Raw genomic sequence first — 16,780 nt, 5'->3', positions numbered from 1 at the left:
TTAATGAAGGATTTGGCATTCAATTCATCTGATTTCGTGATGTGGTCAATAAACACATTGATATTGGATTATTGTCTCTTGATATTCTTCTTCTTTATCATTGTCTTCTGTTAAACTGTAATCGTCTATGAAGACGATTTTCTTATTTTGAATATACACGTCTGTAAAAACTCTTAACTCAGGTAATGCTCAGCCCTGTTATAGTTCCCTCCTCTGTGCTTTGTGAGTACTAAATGAACACTTCCTGCTATTGTCTGTCAGACACAAGCACAATCTGTTACGCTCTGCGACACACACACACACACACACGCACACACGCACACGCACACACGCTAAGAGAAACACACGACCTCTGTGAGGCTTCTGGCGCAGGGGCGGCACTAACAAGTTACGGGAGGTTGATACGTCAGAGCGACCGTGTCGTCTGTGAAAAAAAGTGAGCTGAAGGGAGTGATTAGACGAGAGCGGGTGAAGGAAGAGAGAAAGAGCTGGTTGCGCTCACATGAAGGCAAGCGCGAGACATTTGAGAGCCAGTTGTGTCAAGCGGTTGAGTCAGTGCGCTTCAGCACCACTCCCCTGTCAAAGCGGGATCTGCCTTCTCACACAACCGCTCAGACTGCTGCCACCCTGATTGACTTGACTTGAGGAACCTCAACGCCGGTAGGAAATATTATTACACTCTTGATGAATGTATTTTTTTTTAACCAACTAATATGATTGTAATCGACGGTAGGAATCAGTGGTCAGTATATTCCCAATGTCATTTTTTTTTATGCTCTGAGAGGAGGTTGTGCTTGTTTTACTGATGTGAGAAAGTTTGTGAAATTAGCTCTTATTAGAGAAAAATGCTTTTCTTAGAAAAAAAAAAAAATCTCGTTTTCAGGACACACGTTGCAGTCCTAACTAAAGAAAATATTTTGTGTATTGGTTGTCTATGTTTGGTTTTGGAAGTGTTGTCCCTTAGGACGGGGAAAGGGGAGAAAATTGGAAACAGACCCACTCACCCTGGAGAGTGTCCACTCAAATCTTTGCTAAAAATGAGAAACAGAACATTAATGCATTGCAGTGCTGCAGGAGACGGACATACAGAGATCAAAACATGGAGGCTGTAGAGTTAAAGGCCGGAAAGAGGTAGGGAGTACGGAAGTAGTTGTCTCAACACCAGATACCGCTTCTTTCAAGCAAGGAGCATTCAAATCAGGATTGAGGTATCCTGCATATTGTTTTTCCAGATGAATATATATCTTTTACGGAAGCCGCCCTCCTCTGCTTTATAAATCACATTTCCACCATATAACATACTAAGAATAACTGATCACTGTTCTCTGGTATGAGGCATCACCACCATGATCCAGTGGAACTCGTTCAAATGACTAAAACAGTAATATAATAATAACAGCTATGAAAACATGAACCGTTTTAGCTACATCATCTTTTCAATTTTCCCTATGTACACGCATCAAAACGTCTCCACGTGAGTAGACATTTCTCTCACGAGATTAGCGATGGGCATTTGAGTGCATTTTGCTTAATTGACTGTGGATTCATTTTACATTAAATCATGTTTTAAAATGATAGGATAAATGATCTCTGAATGGTCTGAACTCCTATTCAAGATGGAGTTGTATTTTGTATTCCCTTCATATTGGAAGTCACGTTTGTTTTTGTATTGTGAATTTATCAAACATATATTTACACATTTAAAAAAAAAAAAAATCTGAATTAGGCACCATGCTGTAACTGTAACCGGGTTGAGACTCAATCAAAAGTGCCACTGCTGATTACAGTCAGTAACATATTTACTAATAATACATTAGTTTGGTTTGCAAAGGTCAGGGGGCAGTAAGTAGGTGAAGAGGCCAGTCAGGCGGAATTGGCCCATAAGGGGAAGTCACCGCAAACATTTTTTTTTTTCAAGAATATGTTCTATGCAAGCCCACTAGTTGAAGCAGGGCATTCTGATAAATATTTTGTTTGTGGAATAAGTGTTAATCCACTTGTTTTTAGCCATCTCCGGGGGTGGCCATTTTGTCTTCTGTCGACTGAAAAAGACATCACAACTGCTCACAACGACCAATCACGGCTCATATTCAGAAAACAGGTCAGCCGTGATTGGTCGTCGTGAGCAGTTGTGATGTCATTTTCAGTCGAGAGAAGACAAAATGGCCGCCCCCGGAGATGGTGAACAACGAGAGCATTTTGCTGCTTAATTTATAATCCACAAACGCAAAATTAATCAGAATGCCGTGTTTCAACTAGTGGGCCTGCTGGGAACATATTCCTGGAAAAAAATATGTTTGGTTTGACTTCCGCTTCATTAAGGGTGTAACCTCTGACACATACAGGTATTTTGTGACGGTTAACATTAACATCAGCAGAAGGGCAAAGAAGGAGACCGAAGTGTGTTTTAGTTTTTAAATTGTACACGTTCAGCACACCTTTAACTGTCTTCGGTTGTGTTTGATTCCAAAGACTAAGATTACATTGGTACGAACTACGGTGACGGTGGACCAAGTGTCTGGTGCCTTACCTCTAAGTGTGCATTGGGTCTGGACAGCATCCCTCAAAATAGCAGTCTAACTCCTCATGACACATGACCCCTGCAAAGAAACACAGATTGAAAGGCACTTGTCTGTTCAGGTAGCAAATAAAAGATGATGTTACTTATTAGAGTACCACCCCCTGGTGGAAAAAAAGCATCTTTGCAGGAATTTGATCTCATTTGAATGCGGCTGCCAAGGGAGGTCTAATTGCACAGGGAAAGACTGTCAGAAGGATTTTGTCATGGTGGAAGCCGTTGGACTAAATATTTGTGGATTTTTTTTTTTTTTCTGTCCAGCAAAGGAAACTTGGACATATCATAAATGTCAAAGATATAATTGTACCTTTTCCACACTCATCTCTGTTTACACAATCATCCAAGCCTCAATGTGGATAATAAGACGGTACAGTCGTGTGTATATTTCTGGTATATGATTTTCTCCATCATATTTGCGCTGTGAATCTTTGACCACTTTTCAGATATAATCAAGGGTCCTTAGAGTTTACAAATAAATGGTCTAGCTTGCCATCAAATGTTTGTTCAGTTTGACATTTGAGTGATTTAGAGCCCACAATGCTGACTTATCCAAAGAGGTGCTTGCAAACAAGCTGAATGCATTGTACGGGACTCTTTCCATCCTCGCAGTCAGTTTCCAGAGAAACGAGACGAGCGCCGAGCACTATCTCCCCCCAAACACCCCCCCCCCCCCCCCCCCCCCCTCTGCGGCTTGACTTTGTTTTGCCGTTGGGAGTGGAAAGCTGCTTTCGAAGCAACCCACCACTGTGAGAACCCTTCTCTACCTTCTTGCTTCCACGTTAGCATGCAGTTGCTGACTCCGCTCAGTTTCCTCAACACGCGGTGCACCCGTTATTGTCTTTATTGTACGCCACTTCATGAAATGAAGACTTGGATTAATACGTTGCGTAACTGTATCAAGTTATGCCACGTTCTGAAGGCATCCACCGACTGTTTATTTTAAGTGTGTGATTTGTGGAGGCACGATTAATTGTTCCACGTCTTGCAATCATCATCTTAGCCACTCACTCGTCTTCTATCATGCTTTCTGGCAAACTGCCCTTCAAGCGCTGCTCCCTCCATCAACGTATTGCCTGACTGCATTCCTCCCATTCCTTCTGGCTTCCTGTGACTCGAAGAAGAGTAAGCCCTACTGGCCGCAAAACTCCACCTTGAAGTCTTACCCATGTATTCCATATGTGTATTCTCACCCTCTTCGTTTTTAAACTCATTTTAGAGAGCACAGCCTATGTGAATACCTTAAGAATAATCGTGAAACAAATATTGGGACACAGCTGTTATGAACTATTTGTTTTGGAAGGTTTGGGGGACAGTCCATTGATGCAATAGTGACATGAACCTTTATCCAGATTCTCATCAAAACTGAATGTGATATCTGTGATAATATTTGCTCTTTTACTATGTCAAAATGACTGCTGTTGAAACGCTACACGGCATTGTCCTCAGGGCATTTAGTTATTTCAATTTAAGGTTTGGAGGCAGATTCTCTCAGTATTTACACACACTCTCTGAGGCAAATCCACTTTCTAGTTCATGTTTGTAGTAGTCTGACATACATGTGACTTATTACGTCAACAATATTGTTGATCTAATGTGCCATAGCAAGGGAAAGGAGTTAAGAGAAACATGTTGCAGTCTTATGACTACTCTTTTAAAGCTTTGTTAAAATTTGGCCCAAAAGTATCACATAGAGGTCACATTATGTTCATGATATTTCACTTTTAGCTTTCACATGAAGCAAAAGCTACGAAAGCTACTGGACGGAGAAAGATAATGCTCAGTGTCAAACGTTTATCATCCAATTTGGAAGAACTGCCATGAAACTCAATTTACTTGAACAGACAGTATCTCCAGTTGTTCGAACCACAGTCGACTGGGAGTACGAGCTGTTGAGACAATGATGTTTTCTAACTCAAGCTATCATTTTCCCCTTAATCAAGTGAACTGCACAATGGTTCATCTTATGATGTTCAGGGTCAGTCTGGGTCAAATAAAATAAAACGCTGGTTCACCTCACTGTCGTCCATTGTTTGAGGCTTACAGTGATGTGAACATAGTAGCCGCCTATAGGCCGGTCCGCCTCTGATTTTAAACGGGCTTCCGTCAGCGATTTCGACGGCAAACTCATTCCAACAAAGTTCCTTGACACCAAGATGCAATAAGATGGCACCAAAGTTTTTTCAGTGTTTTCCCGCGAATAACAGAATAAAGGTTAAAAAAAAAAAAAAAATCTGCAAAGAGCAGAATTTGCAAGTGCTGATCCGCGACCTGGGTCCTGTTGCACTACACATAAAGATTAAGTTGCTGACAACTGCCTCAGCTAATCGCGTGACAATGAACAGAACAGCAGGAAATTTGCAAATTTGTACAAATAAAGGCCTTCCTTCAAATAAATGCATTGTACTCTGCAGTTGAGTAACCCAATGCCACTGTTTGAGAAATACTTTCATTATACACTGACTGCACAATTCCTGAAGTACACCTACCAGTCTCATAGTCTAATGACGTTCTTCTTTTTTTAGAGCACCATGACCTGCCAAGCAGGCGTGCACTTAATTGTTCCCGAAAGGCGTTTTTATTCCGTTGGCAACCTTATTTGGCAACGCGGCAGGTATAACATATTCTTAACAGTTGTCACCATACCCCCCCACCCCAAGTTCGTCAGGTTCATTCAACGTGTTCACTGTTGTCTTCAGATTGTAAATATTACTTTCCAAGAAGGAAAAGCTGCCCCCACGCAATATGAGCATCCCTGAATATCAAACTAACGTAGATAAAGTCCTCCCACTAGTGTCACACTCAAGGTGAGACTTCTCAGTAACCGCGAACATGTTTAAAACAACTATTGAGTGCGTCCAAGCCAGCTTTGCTGAAATGGAGCACGAGCAGCAACCGTCACCGGCAAGCCTTCCTTCGCTGCTCAGTGTGAGATACGGGTTGGACGAACCTGTTAAGTCAGTCATTGAGTATATTTAGCGACAAGGATGGACAACAACGTTAATATTTCGTTTTGTTTCTTTTACGTGACACGATACTCTAACCTTAAATACGCCCGTCGGTCTCCTTGCAAAATGAATATGCCTCGAGTGTTTTGAACTTCTCCTTCACAAAGGTAGGCGATGTTTATGATTTGACATCTAGGTTTTGTGGAAAATGCTTACAAAGGCTATGAATCTCACATAAGATCCGTCTTATGTCTGCGCAATAAACTCCATAGTATAACAGTGTCGTTGTAAACAATAACGTCAATAACGTGGGAACACTATGGTTACACTCATTGACAAATTTTTTATTCAATATCTCCTCAAGATAATTTTCAATTTAATCAATTAATTTCTCAGGCTCAAATTAAAATGTAGCAATAGTTTAGTAGTACTTCTGATATGAATGTGTATTAATCAAGGGATGAATAGCAATTTGTTGTTGCGAATCTGCAACACCTGCCTGGGGAGGATTAAATGGTCATGGGGCTTCTGCAAGCTGTATAATGAAATAAAATATAGATGTATTTGGATACTGCCACGGAGTTGTTGTTTTTTACCCGTTTAATGAAACATATTACAATTATAGTTACATAATGGACATAAAGTGCAGACTCAGCATTCATTTGAGAGTACAGTACTAACTAACCACATGCAAATTGGATGAAGGGAAAGCAAGTGAAGGCATTTCAGCACCTTTAAATGTACTTTAAAAGGGATCAAAAGTAATTAGGCCATTGACTGATTGAAAAGGGCATTTCATGGGCAGGTTTGAGTAATTTAAATCATTACCAATTAAGCATATAAAAGTTGATATGAGGTGTGTTGGTTGCTTGTGGAAGGTTTTGTTGGGAAGACATTCGGTCAGAGGAGCTCTCCATGCAGGGGGAACAAGCTATCCTTGAGTGACAAAAATTGAAGGGGGGGGGGGGCACATCCTTAAGATTGCTACAATGTAGTTACATTCCGAGAAAGAAGGAAAGCTCTGGTAAACGCAGCAGTGCAAATAGTCTGGACCTCCACCGAAGATAAGAGTGGTGAATGACTACAGAATCATTTCCACAATACAAGCCCCACAAACAAAAAAAAAATCTAAAAAAGCCAGCTCAGTTCTGAAAGAACATTCTTTGCACAGATGAACCCAAGATCAACCTCTAACAAAATTATGGCAAGAAAAGTATGGAGAAGGTCATGTGGTGGAGCTCCTGATCCAAATCTTACCAAATGTGATGCAGTGTGATGGCTTGGGCATTCATGACCGCCAGTGACATTGGTTCACTGGACTGACGTTTATTGATGATGTGACACGGGACAGAAGCAGCCGGATGAATTCTGAGGTCTTCAGCTTACGTACTTTACAAATTCAGCCAAATTGGTTGGGCAGCATTTCATAAATTCAAACGTACAATGACCCTAAATATGCAACCTAAGCAACCCAGGATTTTATTAAAGCATATTCTTGAATTCTTGTTCATATTCTTCCCAAGTCAGACGCCCGATCTCAATGCTATTGAGCATGCGCATTTACTCAGTAATTTGAGTAAAAAAACAAAAAGTGGGTTGTGATGCTTTCTAGGATGCACTCAAGGAAGGAAGGAAAGCGGAAAAGTAGTTAAGCAAACAAAGGAAGGATGCAAAATAAAAAGGAAGGAAGGAAGGGAAACGAAGGCAGAAAGAAACATAGGAGGGGAGGAACAAAATAAGAAACAAGCAAATCTGAGGTGGAAAAAGATAAGGAAGGAAGGCAGGAAATCAAGTTTAAGGTTGCAAAGAAGGAGGTAAGGACACATGAATAAATAATAGATGTGACTGAGCAAGGAAGGCAGAAATGTAGCTTCAAGCAAAGGAAGGATGCAAAATAAAAAGCTGCTTGGACGGATGAAAGAAAGGGACCAGGAAAAAAGCGGACGTAAGTGGAAGGAAGGAATACAGAAGAGGTCAAAAAAGAAGGAGAGAAGGTAGGAAGGAAGAAAGGCAGAAAAGTGCATTTGTTTCAGTGAAAGAAGACTTGAAAGTAAGGTGTAAGTGAAGAAATGAAGAAAGGCGGTCCAGAAGGAAAAAATGCCAGGAAACAATGCTGTGAATGTTACAAAATTAATATTTTTAAGTGTTTATTATATTTACATTTGTCTGACCCTACAAATTACTATAATATGAATGCATGAAGTGACAAAAAAATCGCAAATACTGTGAATGTGACTTTTTTTTCTTTTTTTTTTTCTAATCTTGCTGAACATATTTCGACCCATAATAAAATTGGAATGTTTTCTGCTAGGCAACAGATGTTTGGCTGTGTGATGTCAGACGTTAAGGGCAGCTGTGTTGAATGTGTTTGCATTAATATGACAAAAGCGTTCACATGTCACGCCCTTTAAGCCCCTCAAAATGAAAATCTGCACGTATATATAATGATGCACGCTAACGTGCTAACGTGCATGAAGAAAAGCACACCCACTTAGCCGCAATTCATGCAATATTGCTATGCGGTGTCGCCTCTTTGGATGGATGAGGTCATAGTTTGGGTGCTGTCACCGGGATTCAACTTACATTAGTTTCATGTTGTCCTTATCCAAGGATTTGACACCACTGTCTGCTTTTTGTTGCTTCTCAAGTTTCTCAGATCATGTGTTCCTCTGTTTATCTCTCATTATGAGAAGATATCATTAGTCCTTTGAATGGCTTGATACAGTATCTGCCAGTGTGTGTGTGTGTGCGCGCGTGAAGGGCTGGAAATGCATAATAACCAGCCTTTTTATTCAACACGAAGGGTGTCACCTTACCTCAACCGTTGTCCTTTTAACTTGACAAGTTGTGATAGCCTCGAGGGTTGTTTTTTTGGAAGAGGCCTTCTGTGGCTAAAGATATGAATCTGGCATTATTCATGTATATCGAACAATGGTTTATTGTCCATCAAAGGCACTATCAGTGATGGAACGACTGGATGCAATTGATCACTGTACTCTTTTTTTTTTCTTTTTCTTTTTGTCCCCATTAATCTTTGTCCACTGCTGGGTCATGCAGAATGGTGGCTGTATGTCTTTGTGCTGGAACAGTTTTTTCTGTGCAAAATGGGAGTCGGGTGTACTCTCTTTGAGGTAGTTTGATTTCTGATGCATATTTATATGAAAATCTGAAGATTTGAGAGGGGATAGACAGAGGGCAAGAGAACAGAAAAAAAAATAACAGCTGTGAACAATAGTAGAATAAAGCGGGATCCAATTACTAGAACATTACATAGGATTGTATCAATATCCAGGACAAATACCCATTCACACCTACAGATAAATGTCCGTTTTTATTTAAGATACATGCTACTTGCATATCTTTATATTTGTTGATATGGTGTCTAGTGTAGAATGAAATCATACAAGCCAGTCAAGCGGAACTAATGAATGGCAGATGCTGAATGCCCTTTGCAATGTCCTCATGGTTTCCCACCATTTTATATGTTTTCCTTTACAAAAGACATTTTAAATTTTCACCACTAAAGGATGAGACAAATCTCTTACTTTAGTCATTACATGAAGGGATTGCACTCTTGAGGTATTTTGTTTTTTTTAATCAGTTCGTATCAGCAATTATCAGAAAATCAAAACAAATTATTGGTTTTGTTTGTGTAATAGCCTTACTGATTTTGAATGCTAAGGTAATGAACTTGTGGTCGGTTTTACGCACCGTCACCTGTTCTAATTGTATTTCCTGAATTTGGGAAAGGTTGATAGTGAAGTTGAGCCATCTGTAAACCTCAGGTAGTCATTGCAAGTTATTCATTTGTGGTGTACCTTTTATTGCAACCTTTTACCAGGAAAGAACCTTTACAAGTGTTCAGTGCTTGCCAACGTGATTTGCTGCAGCGCGCTGACAATAAGCACAGTGTTCTGGACAGGCCACAGCCTTAGATCACATTTCCTGTTCCTGATTTCAAGATTTCAACTCATATGACTGTGATACACTCCTCAATACACAGAAATAGGACTATTTGTGTATTGTGTGCGGGAAACAAGATGGGAAGAAGGAGCAGTGTCACAATTCAAACAAAGTCAGCAGCTTTTTTTTTTTTTTTTTAACAGCCAAAACTACCAGTAAATTAATGCCGGAATTGTGCCAACCTAGTGTGAAAACCTATTCAGGTTGTTTTGGTTGAGACGTACGCCTGCCCAGTCAAACCTCTCAACTGCTATATTTTTAATACTTTTTGTGTAAAACTGGTTTTCCAGTGTTAGCATTTTAAAGTGGAAGTCAACCCAAATATATTTTTTTCAAGAATATATTCTATGCAGGCCCACTAGTTGAAACAAGACATTCTGATTAATATTGCATTTGTGGAAAATGAGAAATCCACCCGTTGTTAGCCATCTCAGTGGGCGGCCATTTTGTCACTTCTGTCGACTGAAAATGACATCACAGTTGCTCAAGGATCAGGTAACAGCCAATCACTACAACTGTGATGTCATTTTAAGTCGACAGAAGTGACAAAATGGCCGCCCCCCGCGATGGCTAAAAGCGGGTGGATAATACCGCTTAACTCATATTCCACAAACGCAATATTAATCAAAATGCCTTGTTTCAACTAGTGGGCCTGCATAGAACATATTCTTGACAAAAATATTTGAGTTGACTCCCCCTTTAAGTCTATAAATGCTCCTATGTCAACAAATGGCCCAAATAACAGTTTTCATCTGTTTTCAGTTCATAAACAGTCTTCTGTAAACAGCCCATCCACCGAGGATGACCTTTGTAGAAATAAGGATACTCTTTAAACAAACGACAGTCTGTCTGTGTTGTGAGAAATCAATTTAAATTCTACTAAAGAGCATGCTAGCTTGTGACATTGTATCATGCACACACTAGTAAATAGTGAGCTGACAGAGCTTTACCTTGCTTAGCCTGCACAGCCTCCGGGACGGAATATCAAGAGACTTGTGACTCATGTTAGTTGAAGAACGTGGCAGGGACAGTGCAAACCGCACACAGCATAGGAGCTCGCTTTTTTGCCTTTCTTGTTGTTTGAATTATCAAAAAAAATTTCCCAGATGGAAATAACTGATGGAAATGATCTAATCCCAACTCGGGTCACCATCCTAAAACTTAATATCACTAGAAGGGAGATTGTTATAAAGCAACATTTCATTAACCTGTTGCAAATGGAACAAAAAAATATAAATGCAATACACCCATTTTGTTTACAAACAAGGCTGTAGTGAGCACTTTACTGGCATGTTGGAGGACTGGTTAGCGCATACGCCTCATTGTTCAGCAGTTGTGGGTTCAAATCCGGGCTCTGGCTTTCCTGTGTGGAATTTGCATGTTCTCCCCATTCCAGTGTTTTTGTTTTTTTTTCCTCCAGCTACTCTGGTTTCCTCCCACACTGTAAAAACATGCATGCTAGGTTAATTGAAGTCTCTAAATTGTCTGTAGGTGTGAGTGATTGTTTGTCTACATTTATGCGTGCCCTGCGATTGGCTGGCGACCAGTTCGTGGTGTACCGCATCTCTCGCCCAAAGTCAGCTGGGATAGGCACCAGCACACCCACGACCTTAGTGAAAAGAAGCGGCGCAGTGAATGTATGGATGGATGTTCCTTGGGCTGCCCACAATAAAAGGCCGCTCTAAAATGTGCAGTTTTACTAGACTGGGCGGGTGGGGGACACTAATTTCCGGAAACCAGACAGTATCTGATCTGATCACCATTCGCCTCATTTGCATGGAGTTGATCCCGTGCATTTGGAGTGATTATCTCGGCAAAGGAGAAGTGCTCACAAACACACATTTAGACAACTAACTGTAGGTAAAACTCACACAAACATTGCAGACACTTGTGGAGGCAGTTGCTTTCAATGCACTTGATGCCACACATTCATCATCACAACTAATGCACTGTGCACTGCTATTAATATGTCAGCACACACGCTTGCGTGATTGCACAATGTATCGTGTGCAAAACAACAGGTGATGCTAAAAATAAGCTGCGGCGCCTGCATGGGCTGAAAGATGCACTTAGCAATAGAGGGGTCCCTTCCAAAGAAACAAATGGCTTCTATTAAGGCCACTATTAATACACTGGCACACATCATTGCTGATGCACACGGACACGCACCTTCAACTGTCGCCCGCTCCGATCCTACATATGCAAACACAAAGACCTGCTGTGTACACTCAAAAGAACCAACTGCAAGCTATTAATATCTTGGCAGGCATAGGGTGGACACACACAAGAACACACACGTATGGATGCACACATTTGGAGATTGATACTCCAGCTGCTCGGAAGCAGAGGGACAGAATGTCCCCAACAGCTGTGCATTCCTCTCAACGTAAGAATAGGGGGGAGGGCGGGAAACTGAGGGCTAGGTGGCAAGCAGGAGGAACTTCTAAAAGTGGGCATCAAACTTTCACAAGCCAATAAGAGGCAAGAGCTGTAGTCGCTGGTCAATTCCCATCCAGTGATGATGTGAACGGTTGTTTGTCTCTCTGTGCCCTGTGGTGATGAGCAACCAGGGTGTAGTTTTCCTTTTGCCCGAGGCTCCACTTCCCTAAATAATGGGTGGATCCAATGTGCAGGTGTACCCAATGATGTGGAGCTAAGTGGGTGCGTTTGTGTTGGGCGATTGCATGCATTAAGTAAGTTATCATCGTATCAGGGACGTGCGGTCAGCGGCTTGTGAAGAGTGAAAAAAAAAAAAAAAAAAAAAGACGGCGACCTAATGATTAAATAAAATGATTTAGCATTTTAGTTCTTTGCTCCGTGCTTTACTTGGATTTTCTTTTTCAGTAAAATAATGTCAGGGCTTTAATCATTAAAACATCTAAATTGGCATATTTCCTGTTCTAATCCATGGGCGAGAAACAAAGAGCAGCTCAAAAAGACACTTCAAAAAAAAAAAAAAAAAAAGATCTTATATTAAATAGTCTTATGTTTTTCTTGCTATCACATTGTTGAACAGTGCACTGTTCCATTAAAAGCTTTGAAAATTTCAATTTTGACTGCATTGTGTCTTTCAATTCAGATCAAAATTGAAATCTAGGCTAACCTTCATTTTGGGTTGGTATCGGAGTGCAGCGGAGTAGTGCCTCACCAGTCGTGAACCTCACCGCACGCCAGCGCATCACATCACTCATATGTTCACACTGCACGGTTGCTGAATGAAGCGGGTTCAAGCCTCAAGTATGATGCAGTGCATACTGTGTGTACACAAATAGTAACTCGCACTTAGCCTAAAGCGTGACATACTGACTGAACCCCATCCAATAACAAAGTGGCATTTGCTTCAAACCGACAATAAACAAAGCCAAATTTACAGGCCGCGTTGTGAATCTAAATACAGCTGACAGACTCTCAAGCTGCAGTAATGCGCAAGTACATCTATTCAACCAAAATAGCAGCTTCTGCTTGCCTAAATGAACCAAGAGGATGTTATGGTGCGGACTAACTTTAGATACAGGAAGTGCACATGTGTCTGTGAATGTGTGTGTGTGTGCGTGTGTGTTTGTGTGGCGTGCAGAAGGCCCACAGAAAGAGGATGGATGGTTGTGAAACAAATATGCCATTACAGAAACCAGAAGTTTGTCTCCTGCTTATTTTTAGCACCACAATGTTCAAAATGAGAAGAGAGAAAAACTACTCACACAGATCACTTCTAGATATTGTACTGGTTATTCACAAAAAAACTTAAAGATTTGATCAAACTGATAGATTTTTGAGCTCCTCCAATACACATGACGTATTGTTGAATTTATAACTTTAATCAAAAGTATAATCTGTAGGTGTACCTAATATAGTATCCTCAATGTCAGGGGTCTTCAATCCCGTTCCTGTTTTCCATTCCTCCCTGCGGCAACACACCTGATTCAAATCATCAGGCTCGTTATCCAGCTTCCGCAGACCTTGCTGATTATCTACGCATTTGAATCGGGTGCGTTGCAGTAGCGAAAAATGGAAAACAGGCAGAACAGGATTGAAGACCCCTGCTCAAAGTGTATATTCAGAATTTTAAGACGCACCAATGTGAATATTTTGAAACGGTTTTGGAGACGGGCAGGAGGAGGCGTCACCTGGCTGTCGAGGCCGCGTATGGTTCTTCTACGCGCCGGTAAATCACCCGACCGTGTGTCAAAATACTTCATTGTAATGCTGCCAGAAAATCGTGTTTCTTCCTTGTACACGACAGAACGTCAAACAAGAGTCAATAAAAAGCAGCTTGGCATACGCAGTGAAGATCTGATACATAATTGTGCTGATCATCCCACAAAAAAGGGCTTTCCAATGGTTTTCAATTTATTGGCAAGAAGCAGTGTTGGTTCCAACAACAAAAGAAAGTCTATCAAACACAAATTAGTTTTATGTTTGTAAATGCTAATTTGAAGGGGAAACCTACTAATTCCTGTATCATCATTTCAAATCAAATATAATGGTAAATGGAAATGCATGAAACAGTTTAAAAGCAGTTTACATGCGTGCGTGCAGGTAATTCCTGCTACCCCGCCCTCGCTAACGACTTGGGTTCTTTGTTCTATTATTGCATGATTTCCTTGTGCACCACATGACTATTAGCCTGCTCGTGTTGTGTGACAAGTTAGTGTTAAAGTGAATTAGTTTATCCACCCATTTGCTCCCGCTTCGCCCGTTCAGCAAACAAGAGGCGGGCTACAACCTGAACAGTCCACATTCAACCGCAGTGCATACTGTATAGAGTGGAGATGGACCGATTATCGGCGCCGATATTTGACATTGCGACAAATATCGGCATCTGCCTTTTTTACAACTCAGAAAGCCGATAAAGCTGGTGTCCCACTGAGCAGCGGCCGCTTGCGAACATAGCGAATTTGGGGTTCGTAAAATGTTGCTAAGATGGTGGCAACGTTTTTTTCTTGTCGCAAAGGTATCTTGAACATGTTCGGACAGTTTTTCACTGTTTGTCAACATCTTTGCCACATTTTGCAACCTTTTATGAAACCCTGATGAAAAAAACTAAATGTGCTACGTTCTCAAGCATTTGTCACTCATTGAGCTTACTGATTTTAAAAACAGGGTGTTTTTTATTTACTGTATGTATTTATTTAAATTTTCACCATAACTTTATAATATATGCTGCTGATCCTGGGACCTCCCTGCACTTTTTATTTTTGTTAGAAATTAAATTTAACCCTTTCATGCAAAGTGGTCACTACGGTGGACAGCTATTTAAAAGTTTCTTTCGCCTAAATTTTTAAAAATATTTTTATCCCTTTCATGCATTAATTATTATTTCATGTTATTATTTAAAATATAAATATATTTTTTTTAGTTTAATTAATATATTCAAAAGCAACTTTTAAATAGCTGTCCACTGTCGTGACCACTTTGCATGAAAGGGTTCAAATTAAAATGTTATTTTGAAATTTGGGGAAATTATGTACTGTAGAAAACTTTGGGGAGCAATTTACTTTTTTAGTTTAGTCATTTAGCTTAAGACATGCCAATGAAAGCTCCCTGAACTTTTTGATAGTATTTTAAACCAAAGCCAGCTATTCTCGATGTGTTTAAAATGAAAAGAAAACGTTCAACATGTTGAACATTTTGTTTGTTTTGCTGTTATTGTCGAAAAGTTGTTTTAACAAACATGTTTAATGGCATTTCAGCAACGTTTTTTTTTTCCACGCTAATATTTTCACTTTTACAGCAAATGAATGTTCGCTTCAAATATCGGTTATCAGCCTCCCAATACTTGGTATCGAATCAGCCCTGAAAAAGACATATCGGTCCATCACTAGTATAGAGTACATCCATGAAAGCACGGGAAAAACATGCAAACCCCACACAGAAAAGCCAAAGTTGTGGTAAGAAGCCGAATTCTTTAGAATTTGATTCGGATGTTCTGTCCACGTGTTGCTTTTATGAATGAATTAATCTCCTCACATAGATTCAAATAATCCAAATAAATCCCCCACAATTGTGCTCACTGTTGCTAATATTAATACTGTACAATGCTCTCCATGACAAGAGCAGAAGTGAAACCACTCTGCTTGAATCCACATTAGCATGTACTGTAAATGCTATTGTTCTCATTAACTCCCTTTATTATTCTGCTGTGTGCAAGCGGCGTAGGAGGGACTTTTGCAAACCTGAAACACCCCCGCAGTGATGATTATTTCACTGTGAGTCAGTCTGACTGTTGGTAACTGCGCCCAAAATCCAGCTGCATGTGACCATGAAACAGAATGTTTATGAGGAGAGACATTTACTGGAACCTTCGGAGGGTTGATTTGTACTGTTCTCCATTGGTCGTGTGCAGTAGTGGTTCACAAGGCGCCCTGCGATCGACTGGTGTTCAGTCCAGGGTGTAGTCCGCCTTGGAATGTCGGAGGCTTTGTTTTGCTTTTTGTTTTGTTTGGCATTGATGAATTGGTTTTGTGGAGCATCTTTTCTGCCCTCTGTTTCTGTTTGTGGCATATGAGTTAAAGAGCAAAATCCACCCGTTTTTGTCCATCTCAGGGGACTGAAAAAGACATCACAGTTGCTCAGGGCTCAGGTAACAACCAATCATGGTTCAGCTTTAGAGAACAGGTGAGCCGTGAAATGAGATGACTAAAAACGGGGAGATTTTGCTGCTTAACTCATATGCCACGGATGCAATATTAATCAGAATGCCGTGTTTAGACTAGTGGAGGCGCATAGGACATATTTTTGTAAAGGACATTTTTGAGTTGACTTCACTTTTAAAGCGCAAGTGGTTGTAGCCAAATAGTGCTCTCCATTTGGCCGCAATTGCTTTAAGACTTAATTGATGACAGAATAATGAACTCAACCTTATTGCCTTGACCTCACAAGTCCATTTCCCACCCTATCTCCTGCATACTATAGTCGATTTTCTCTCTTTATACCATTTGTCACCATAATGCCAATGTGATAAAAAAAAAAAACAATTTCGTCCTCTCATTCAACACGTCTACATGTACCGGTTTGCCCAGTAGTTATAATCATTTCTTCCCCTTTCTGTTCCACTCCATAGTGGATGCCATCAGCAAAGGTCTTTCACTACCCAAAAGTGGGGTGCAGTCCATGGACCTAAGCGTCTCCCAGAGGTTGGTTCACCCAGGCCCAGATTCGGATATGCTGGCCCCCCACCGTCCCTTATTCCTGGGACCCTTTACCTCTCGGCCCTGCTCCCAGTTTCCTTACCAACAGCTGCAGGTATGTACAAACATGCCATTGACGCCTTGCGGATGTGTTTGCAGTTGTGCAA

At 40.7% G+C, this 16,780-nt stretch overlaps 1 protein-coding gene across 2 annotated transcripts in view; it reads left to right on the top strand.

The window, feature by feature from the left end:
- The first annotated feature begins 323 nt into the window (after positions 1–323).
- The window catches only part of LOC147142376 (histone deacetylase 7-like), a 39,586-nt gene continuing 23,129 nt past the window's right edge, over positions 324–16,780 (top strand). Inside the window, exons 1-2 of one of the 2 annotated variants that reach the window (XM_086040427.1) lie at positions 324–660; positions 16,547–16,728. In XM_086040427.1, coding sequence (XP_085896553.1) covers positions 16,597–16,728 — 132 coding nt within the window. In that variant the 5' untranslated portion in view covers positions 324–660; positions 16,547–16,596. The remainder of the gene's footprint in view (positions 661–16,546; positions 16,729–16,780) is intronic. The other variant, XM_086040426.1, reaches the window with a different exon arrangement.

The sequence above is a fragment of the Filicampus tigris genome, chromosome 9 (assembly GCF_054856515.1).
Source record: "Filicampus tigris isolate MCC_2025a chromosome 9, RoL_Ftig_1.0, whole genome shotgun sequence".
NCBI classification, from domain to species: Eukaryota; Metazoa; Chordata; class Actinopteri; order Syngnathiformes; family Syngnathidae; genus Filicampus; species Filicampus tigris.
This window is presented reverse-complemented; position numbering and strand designations above follow the sequence as displayed.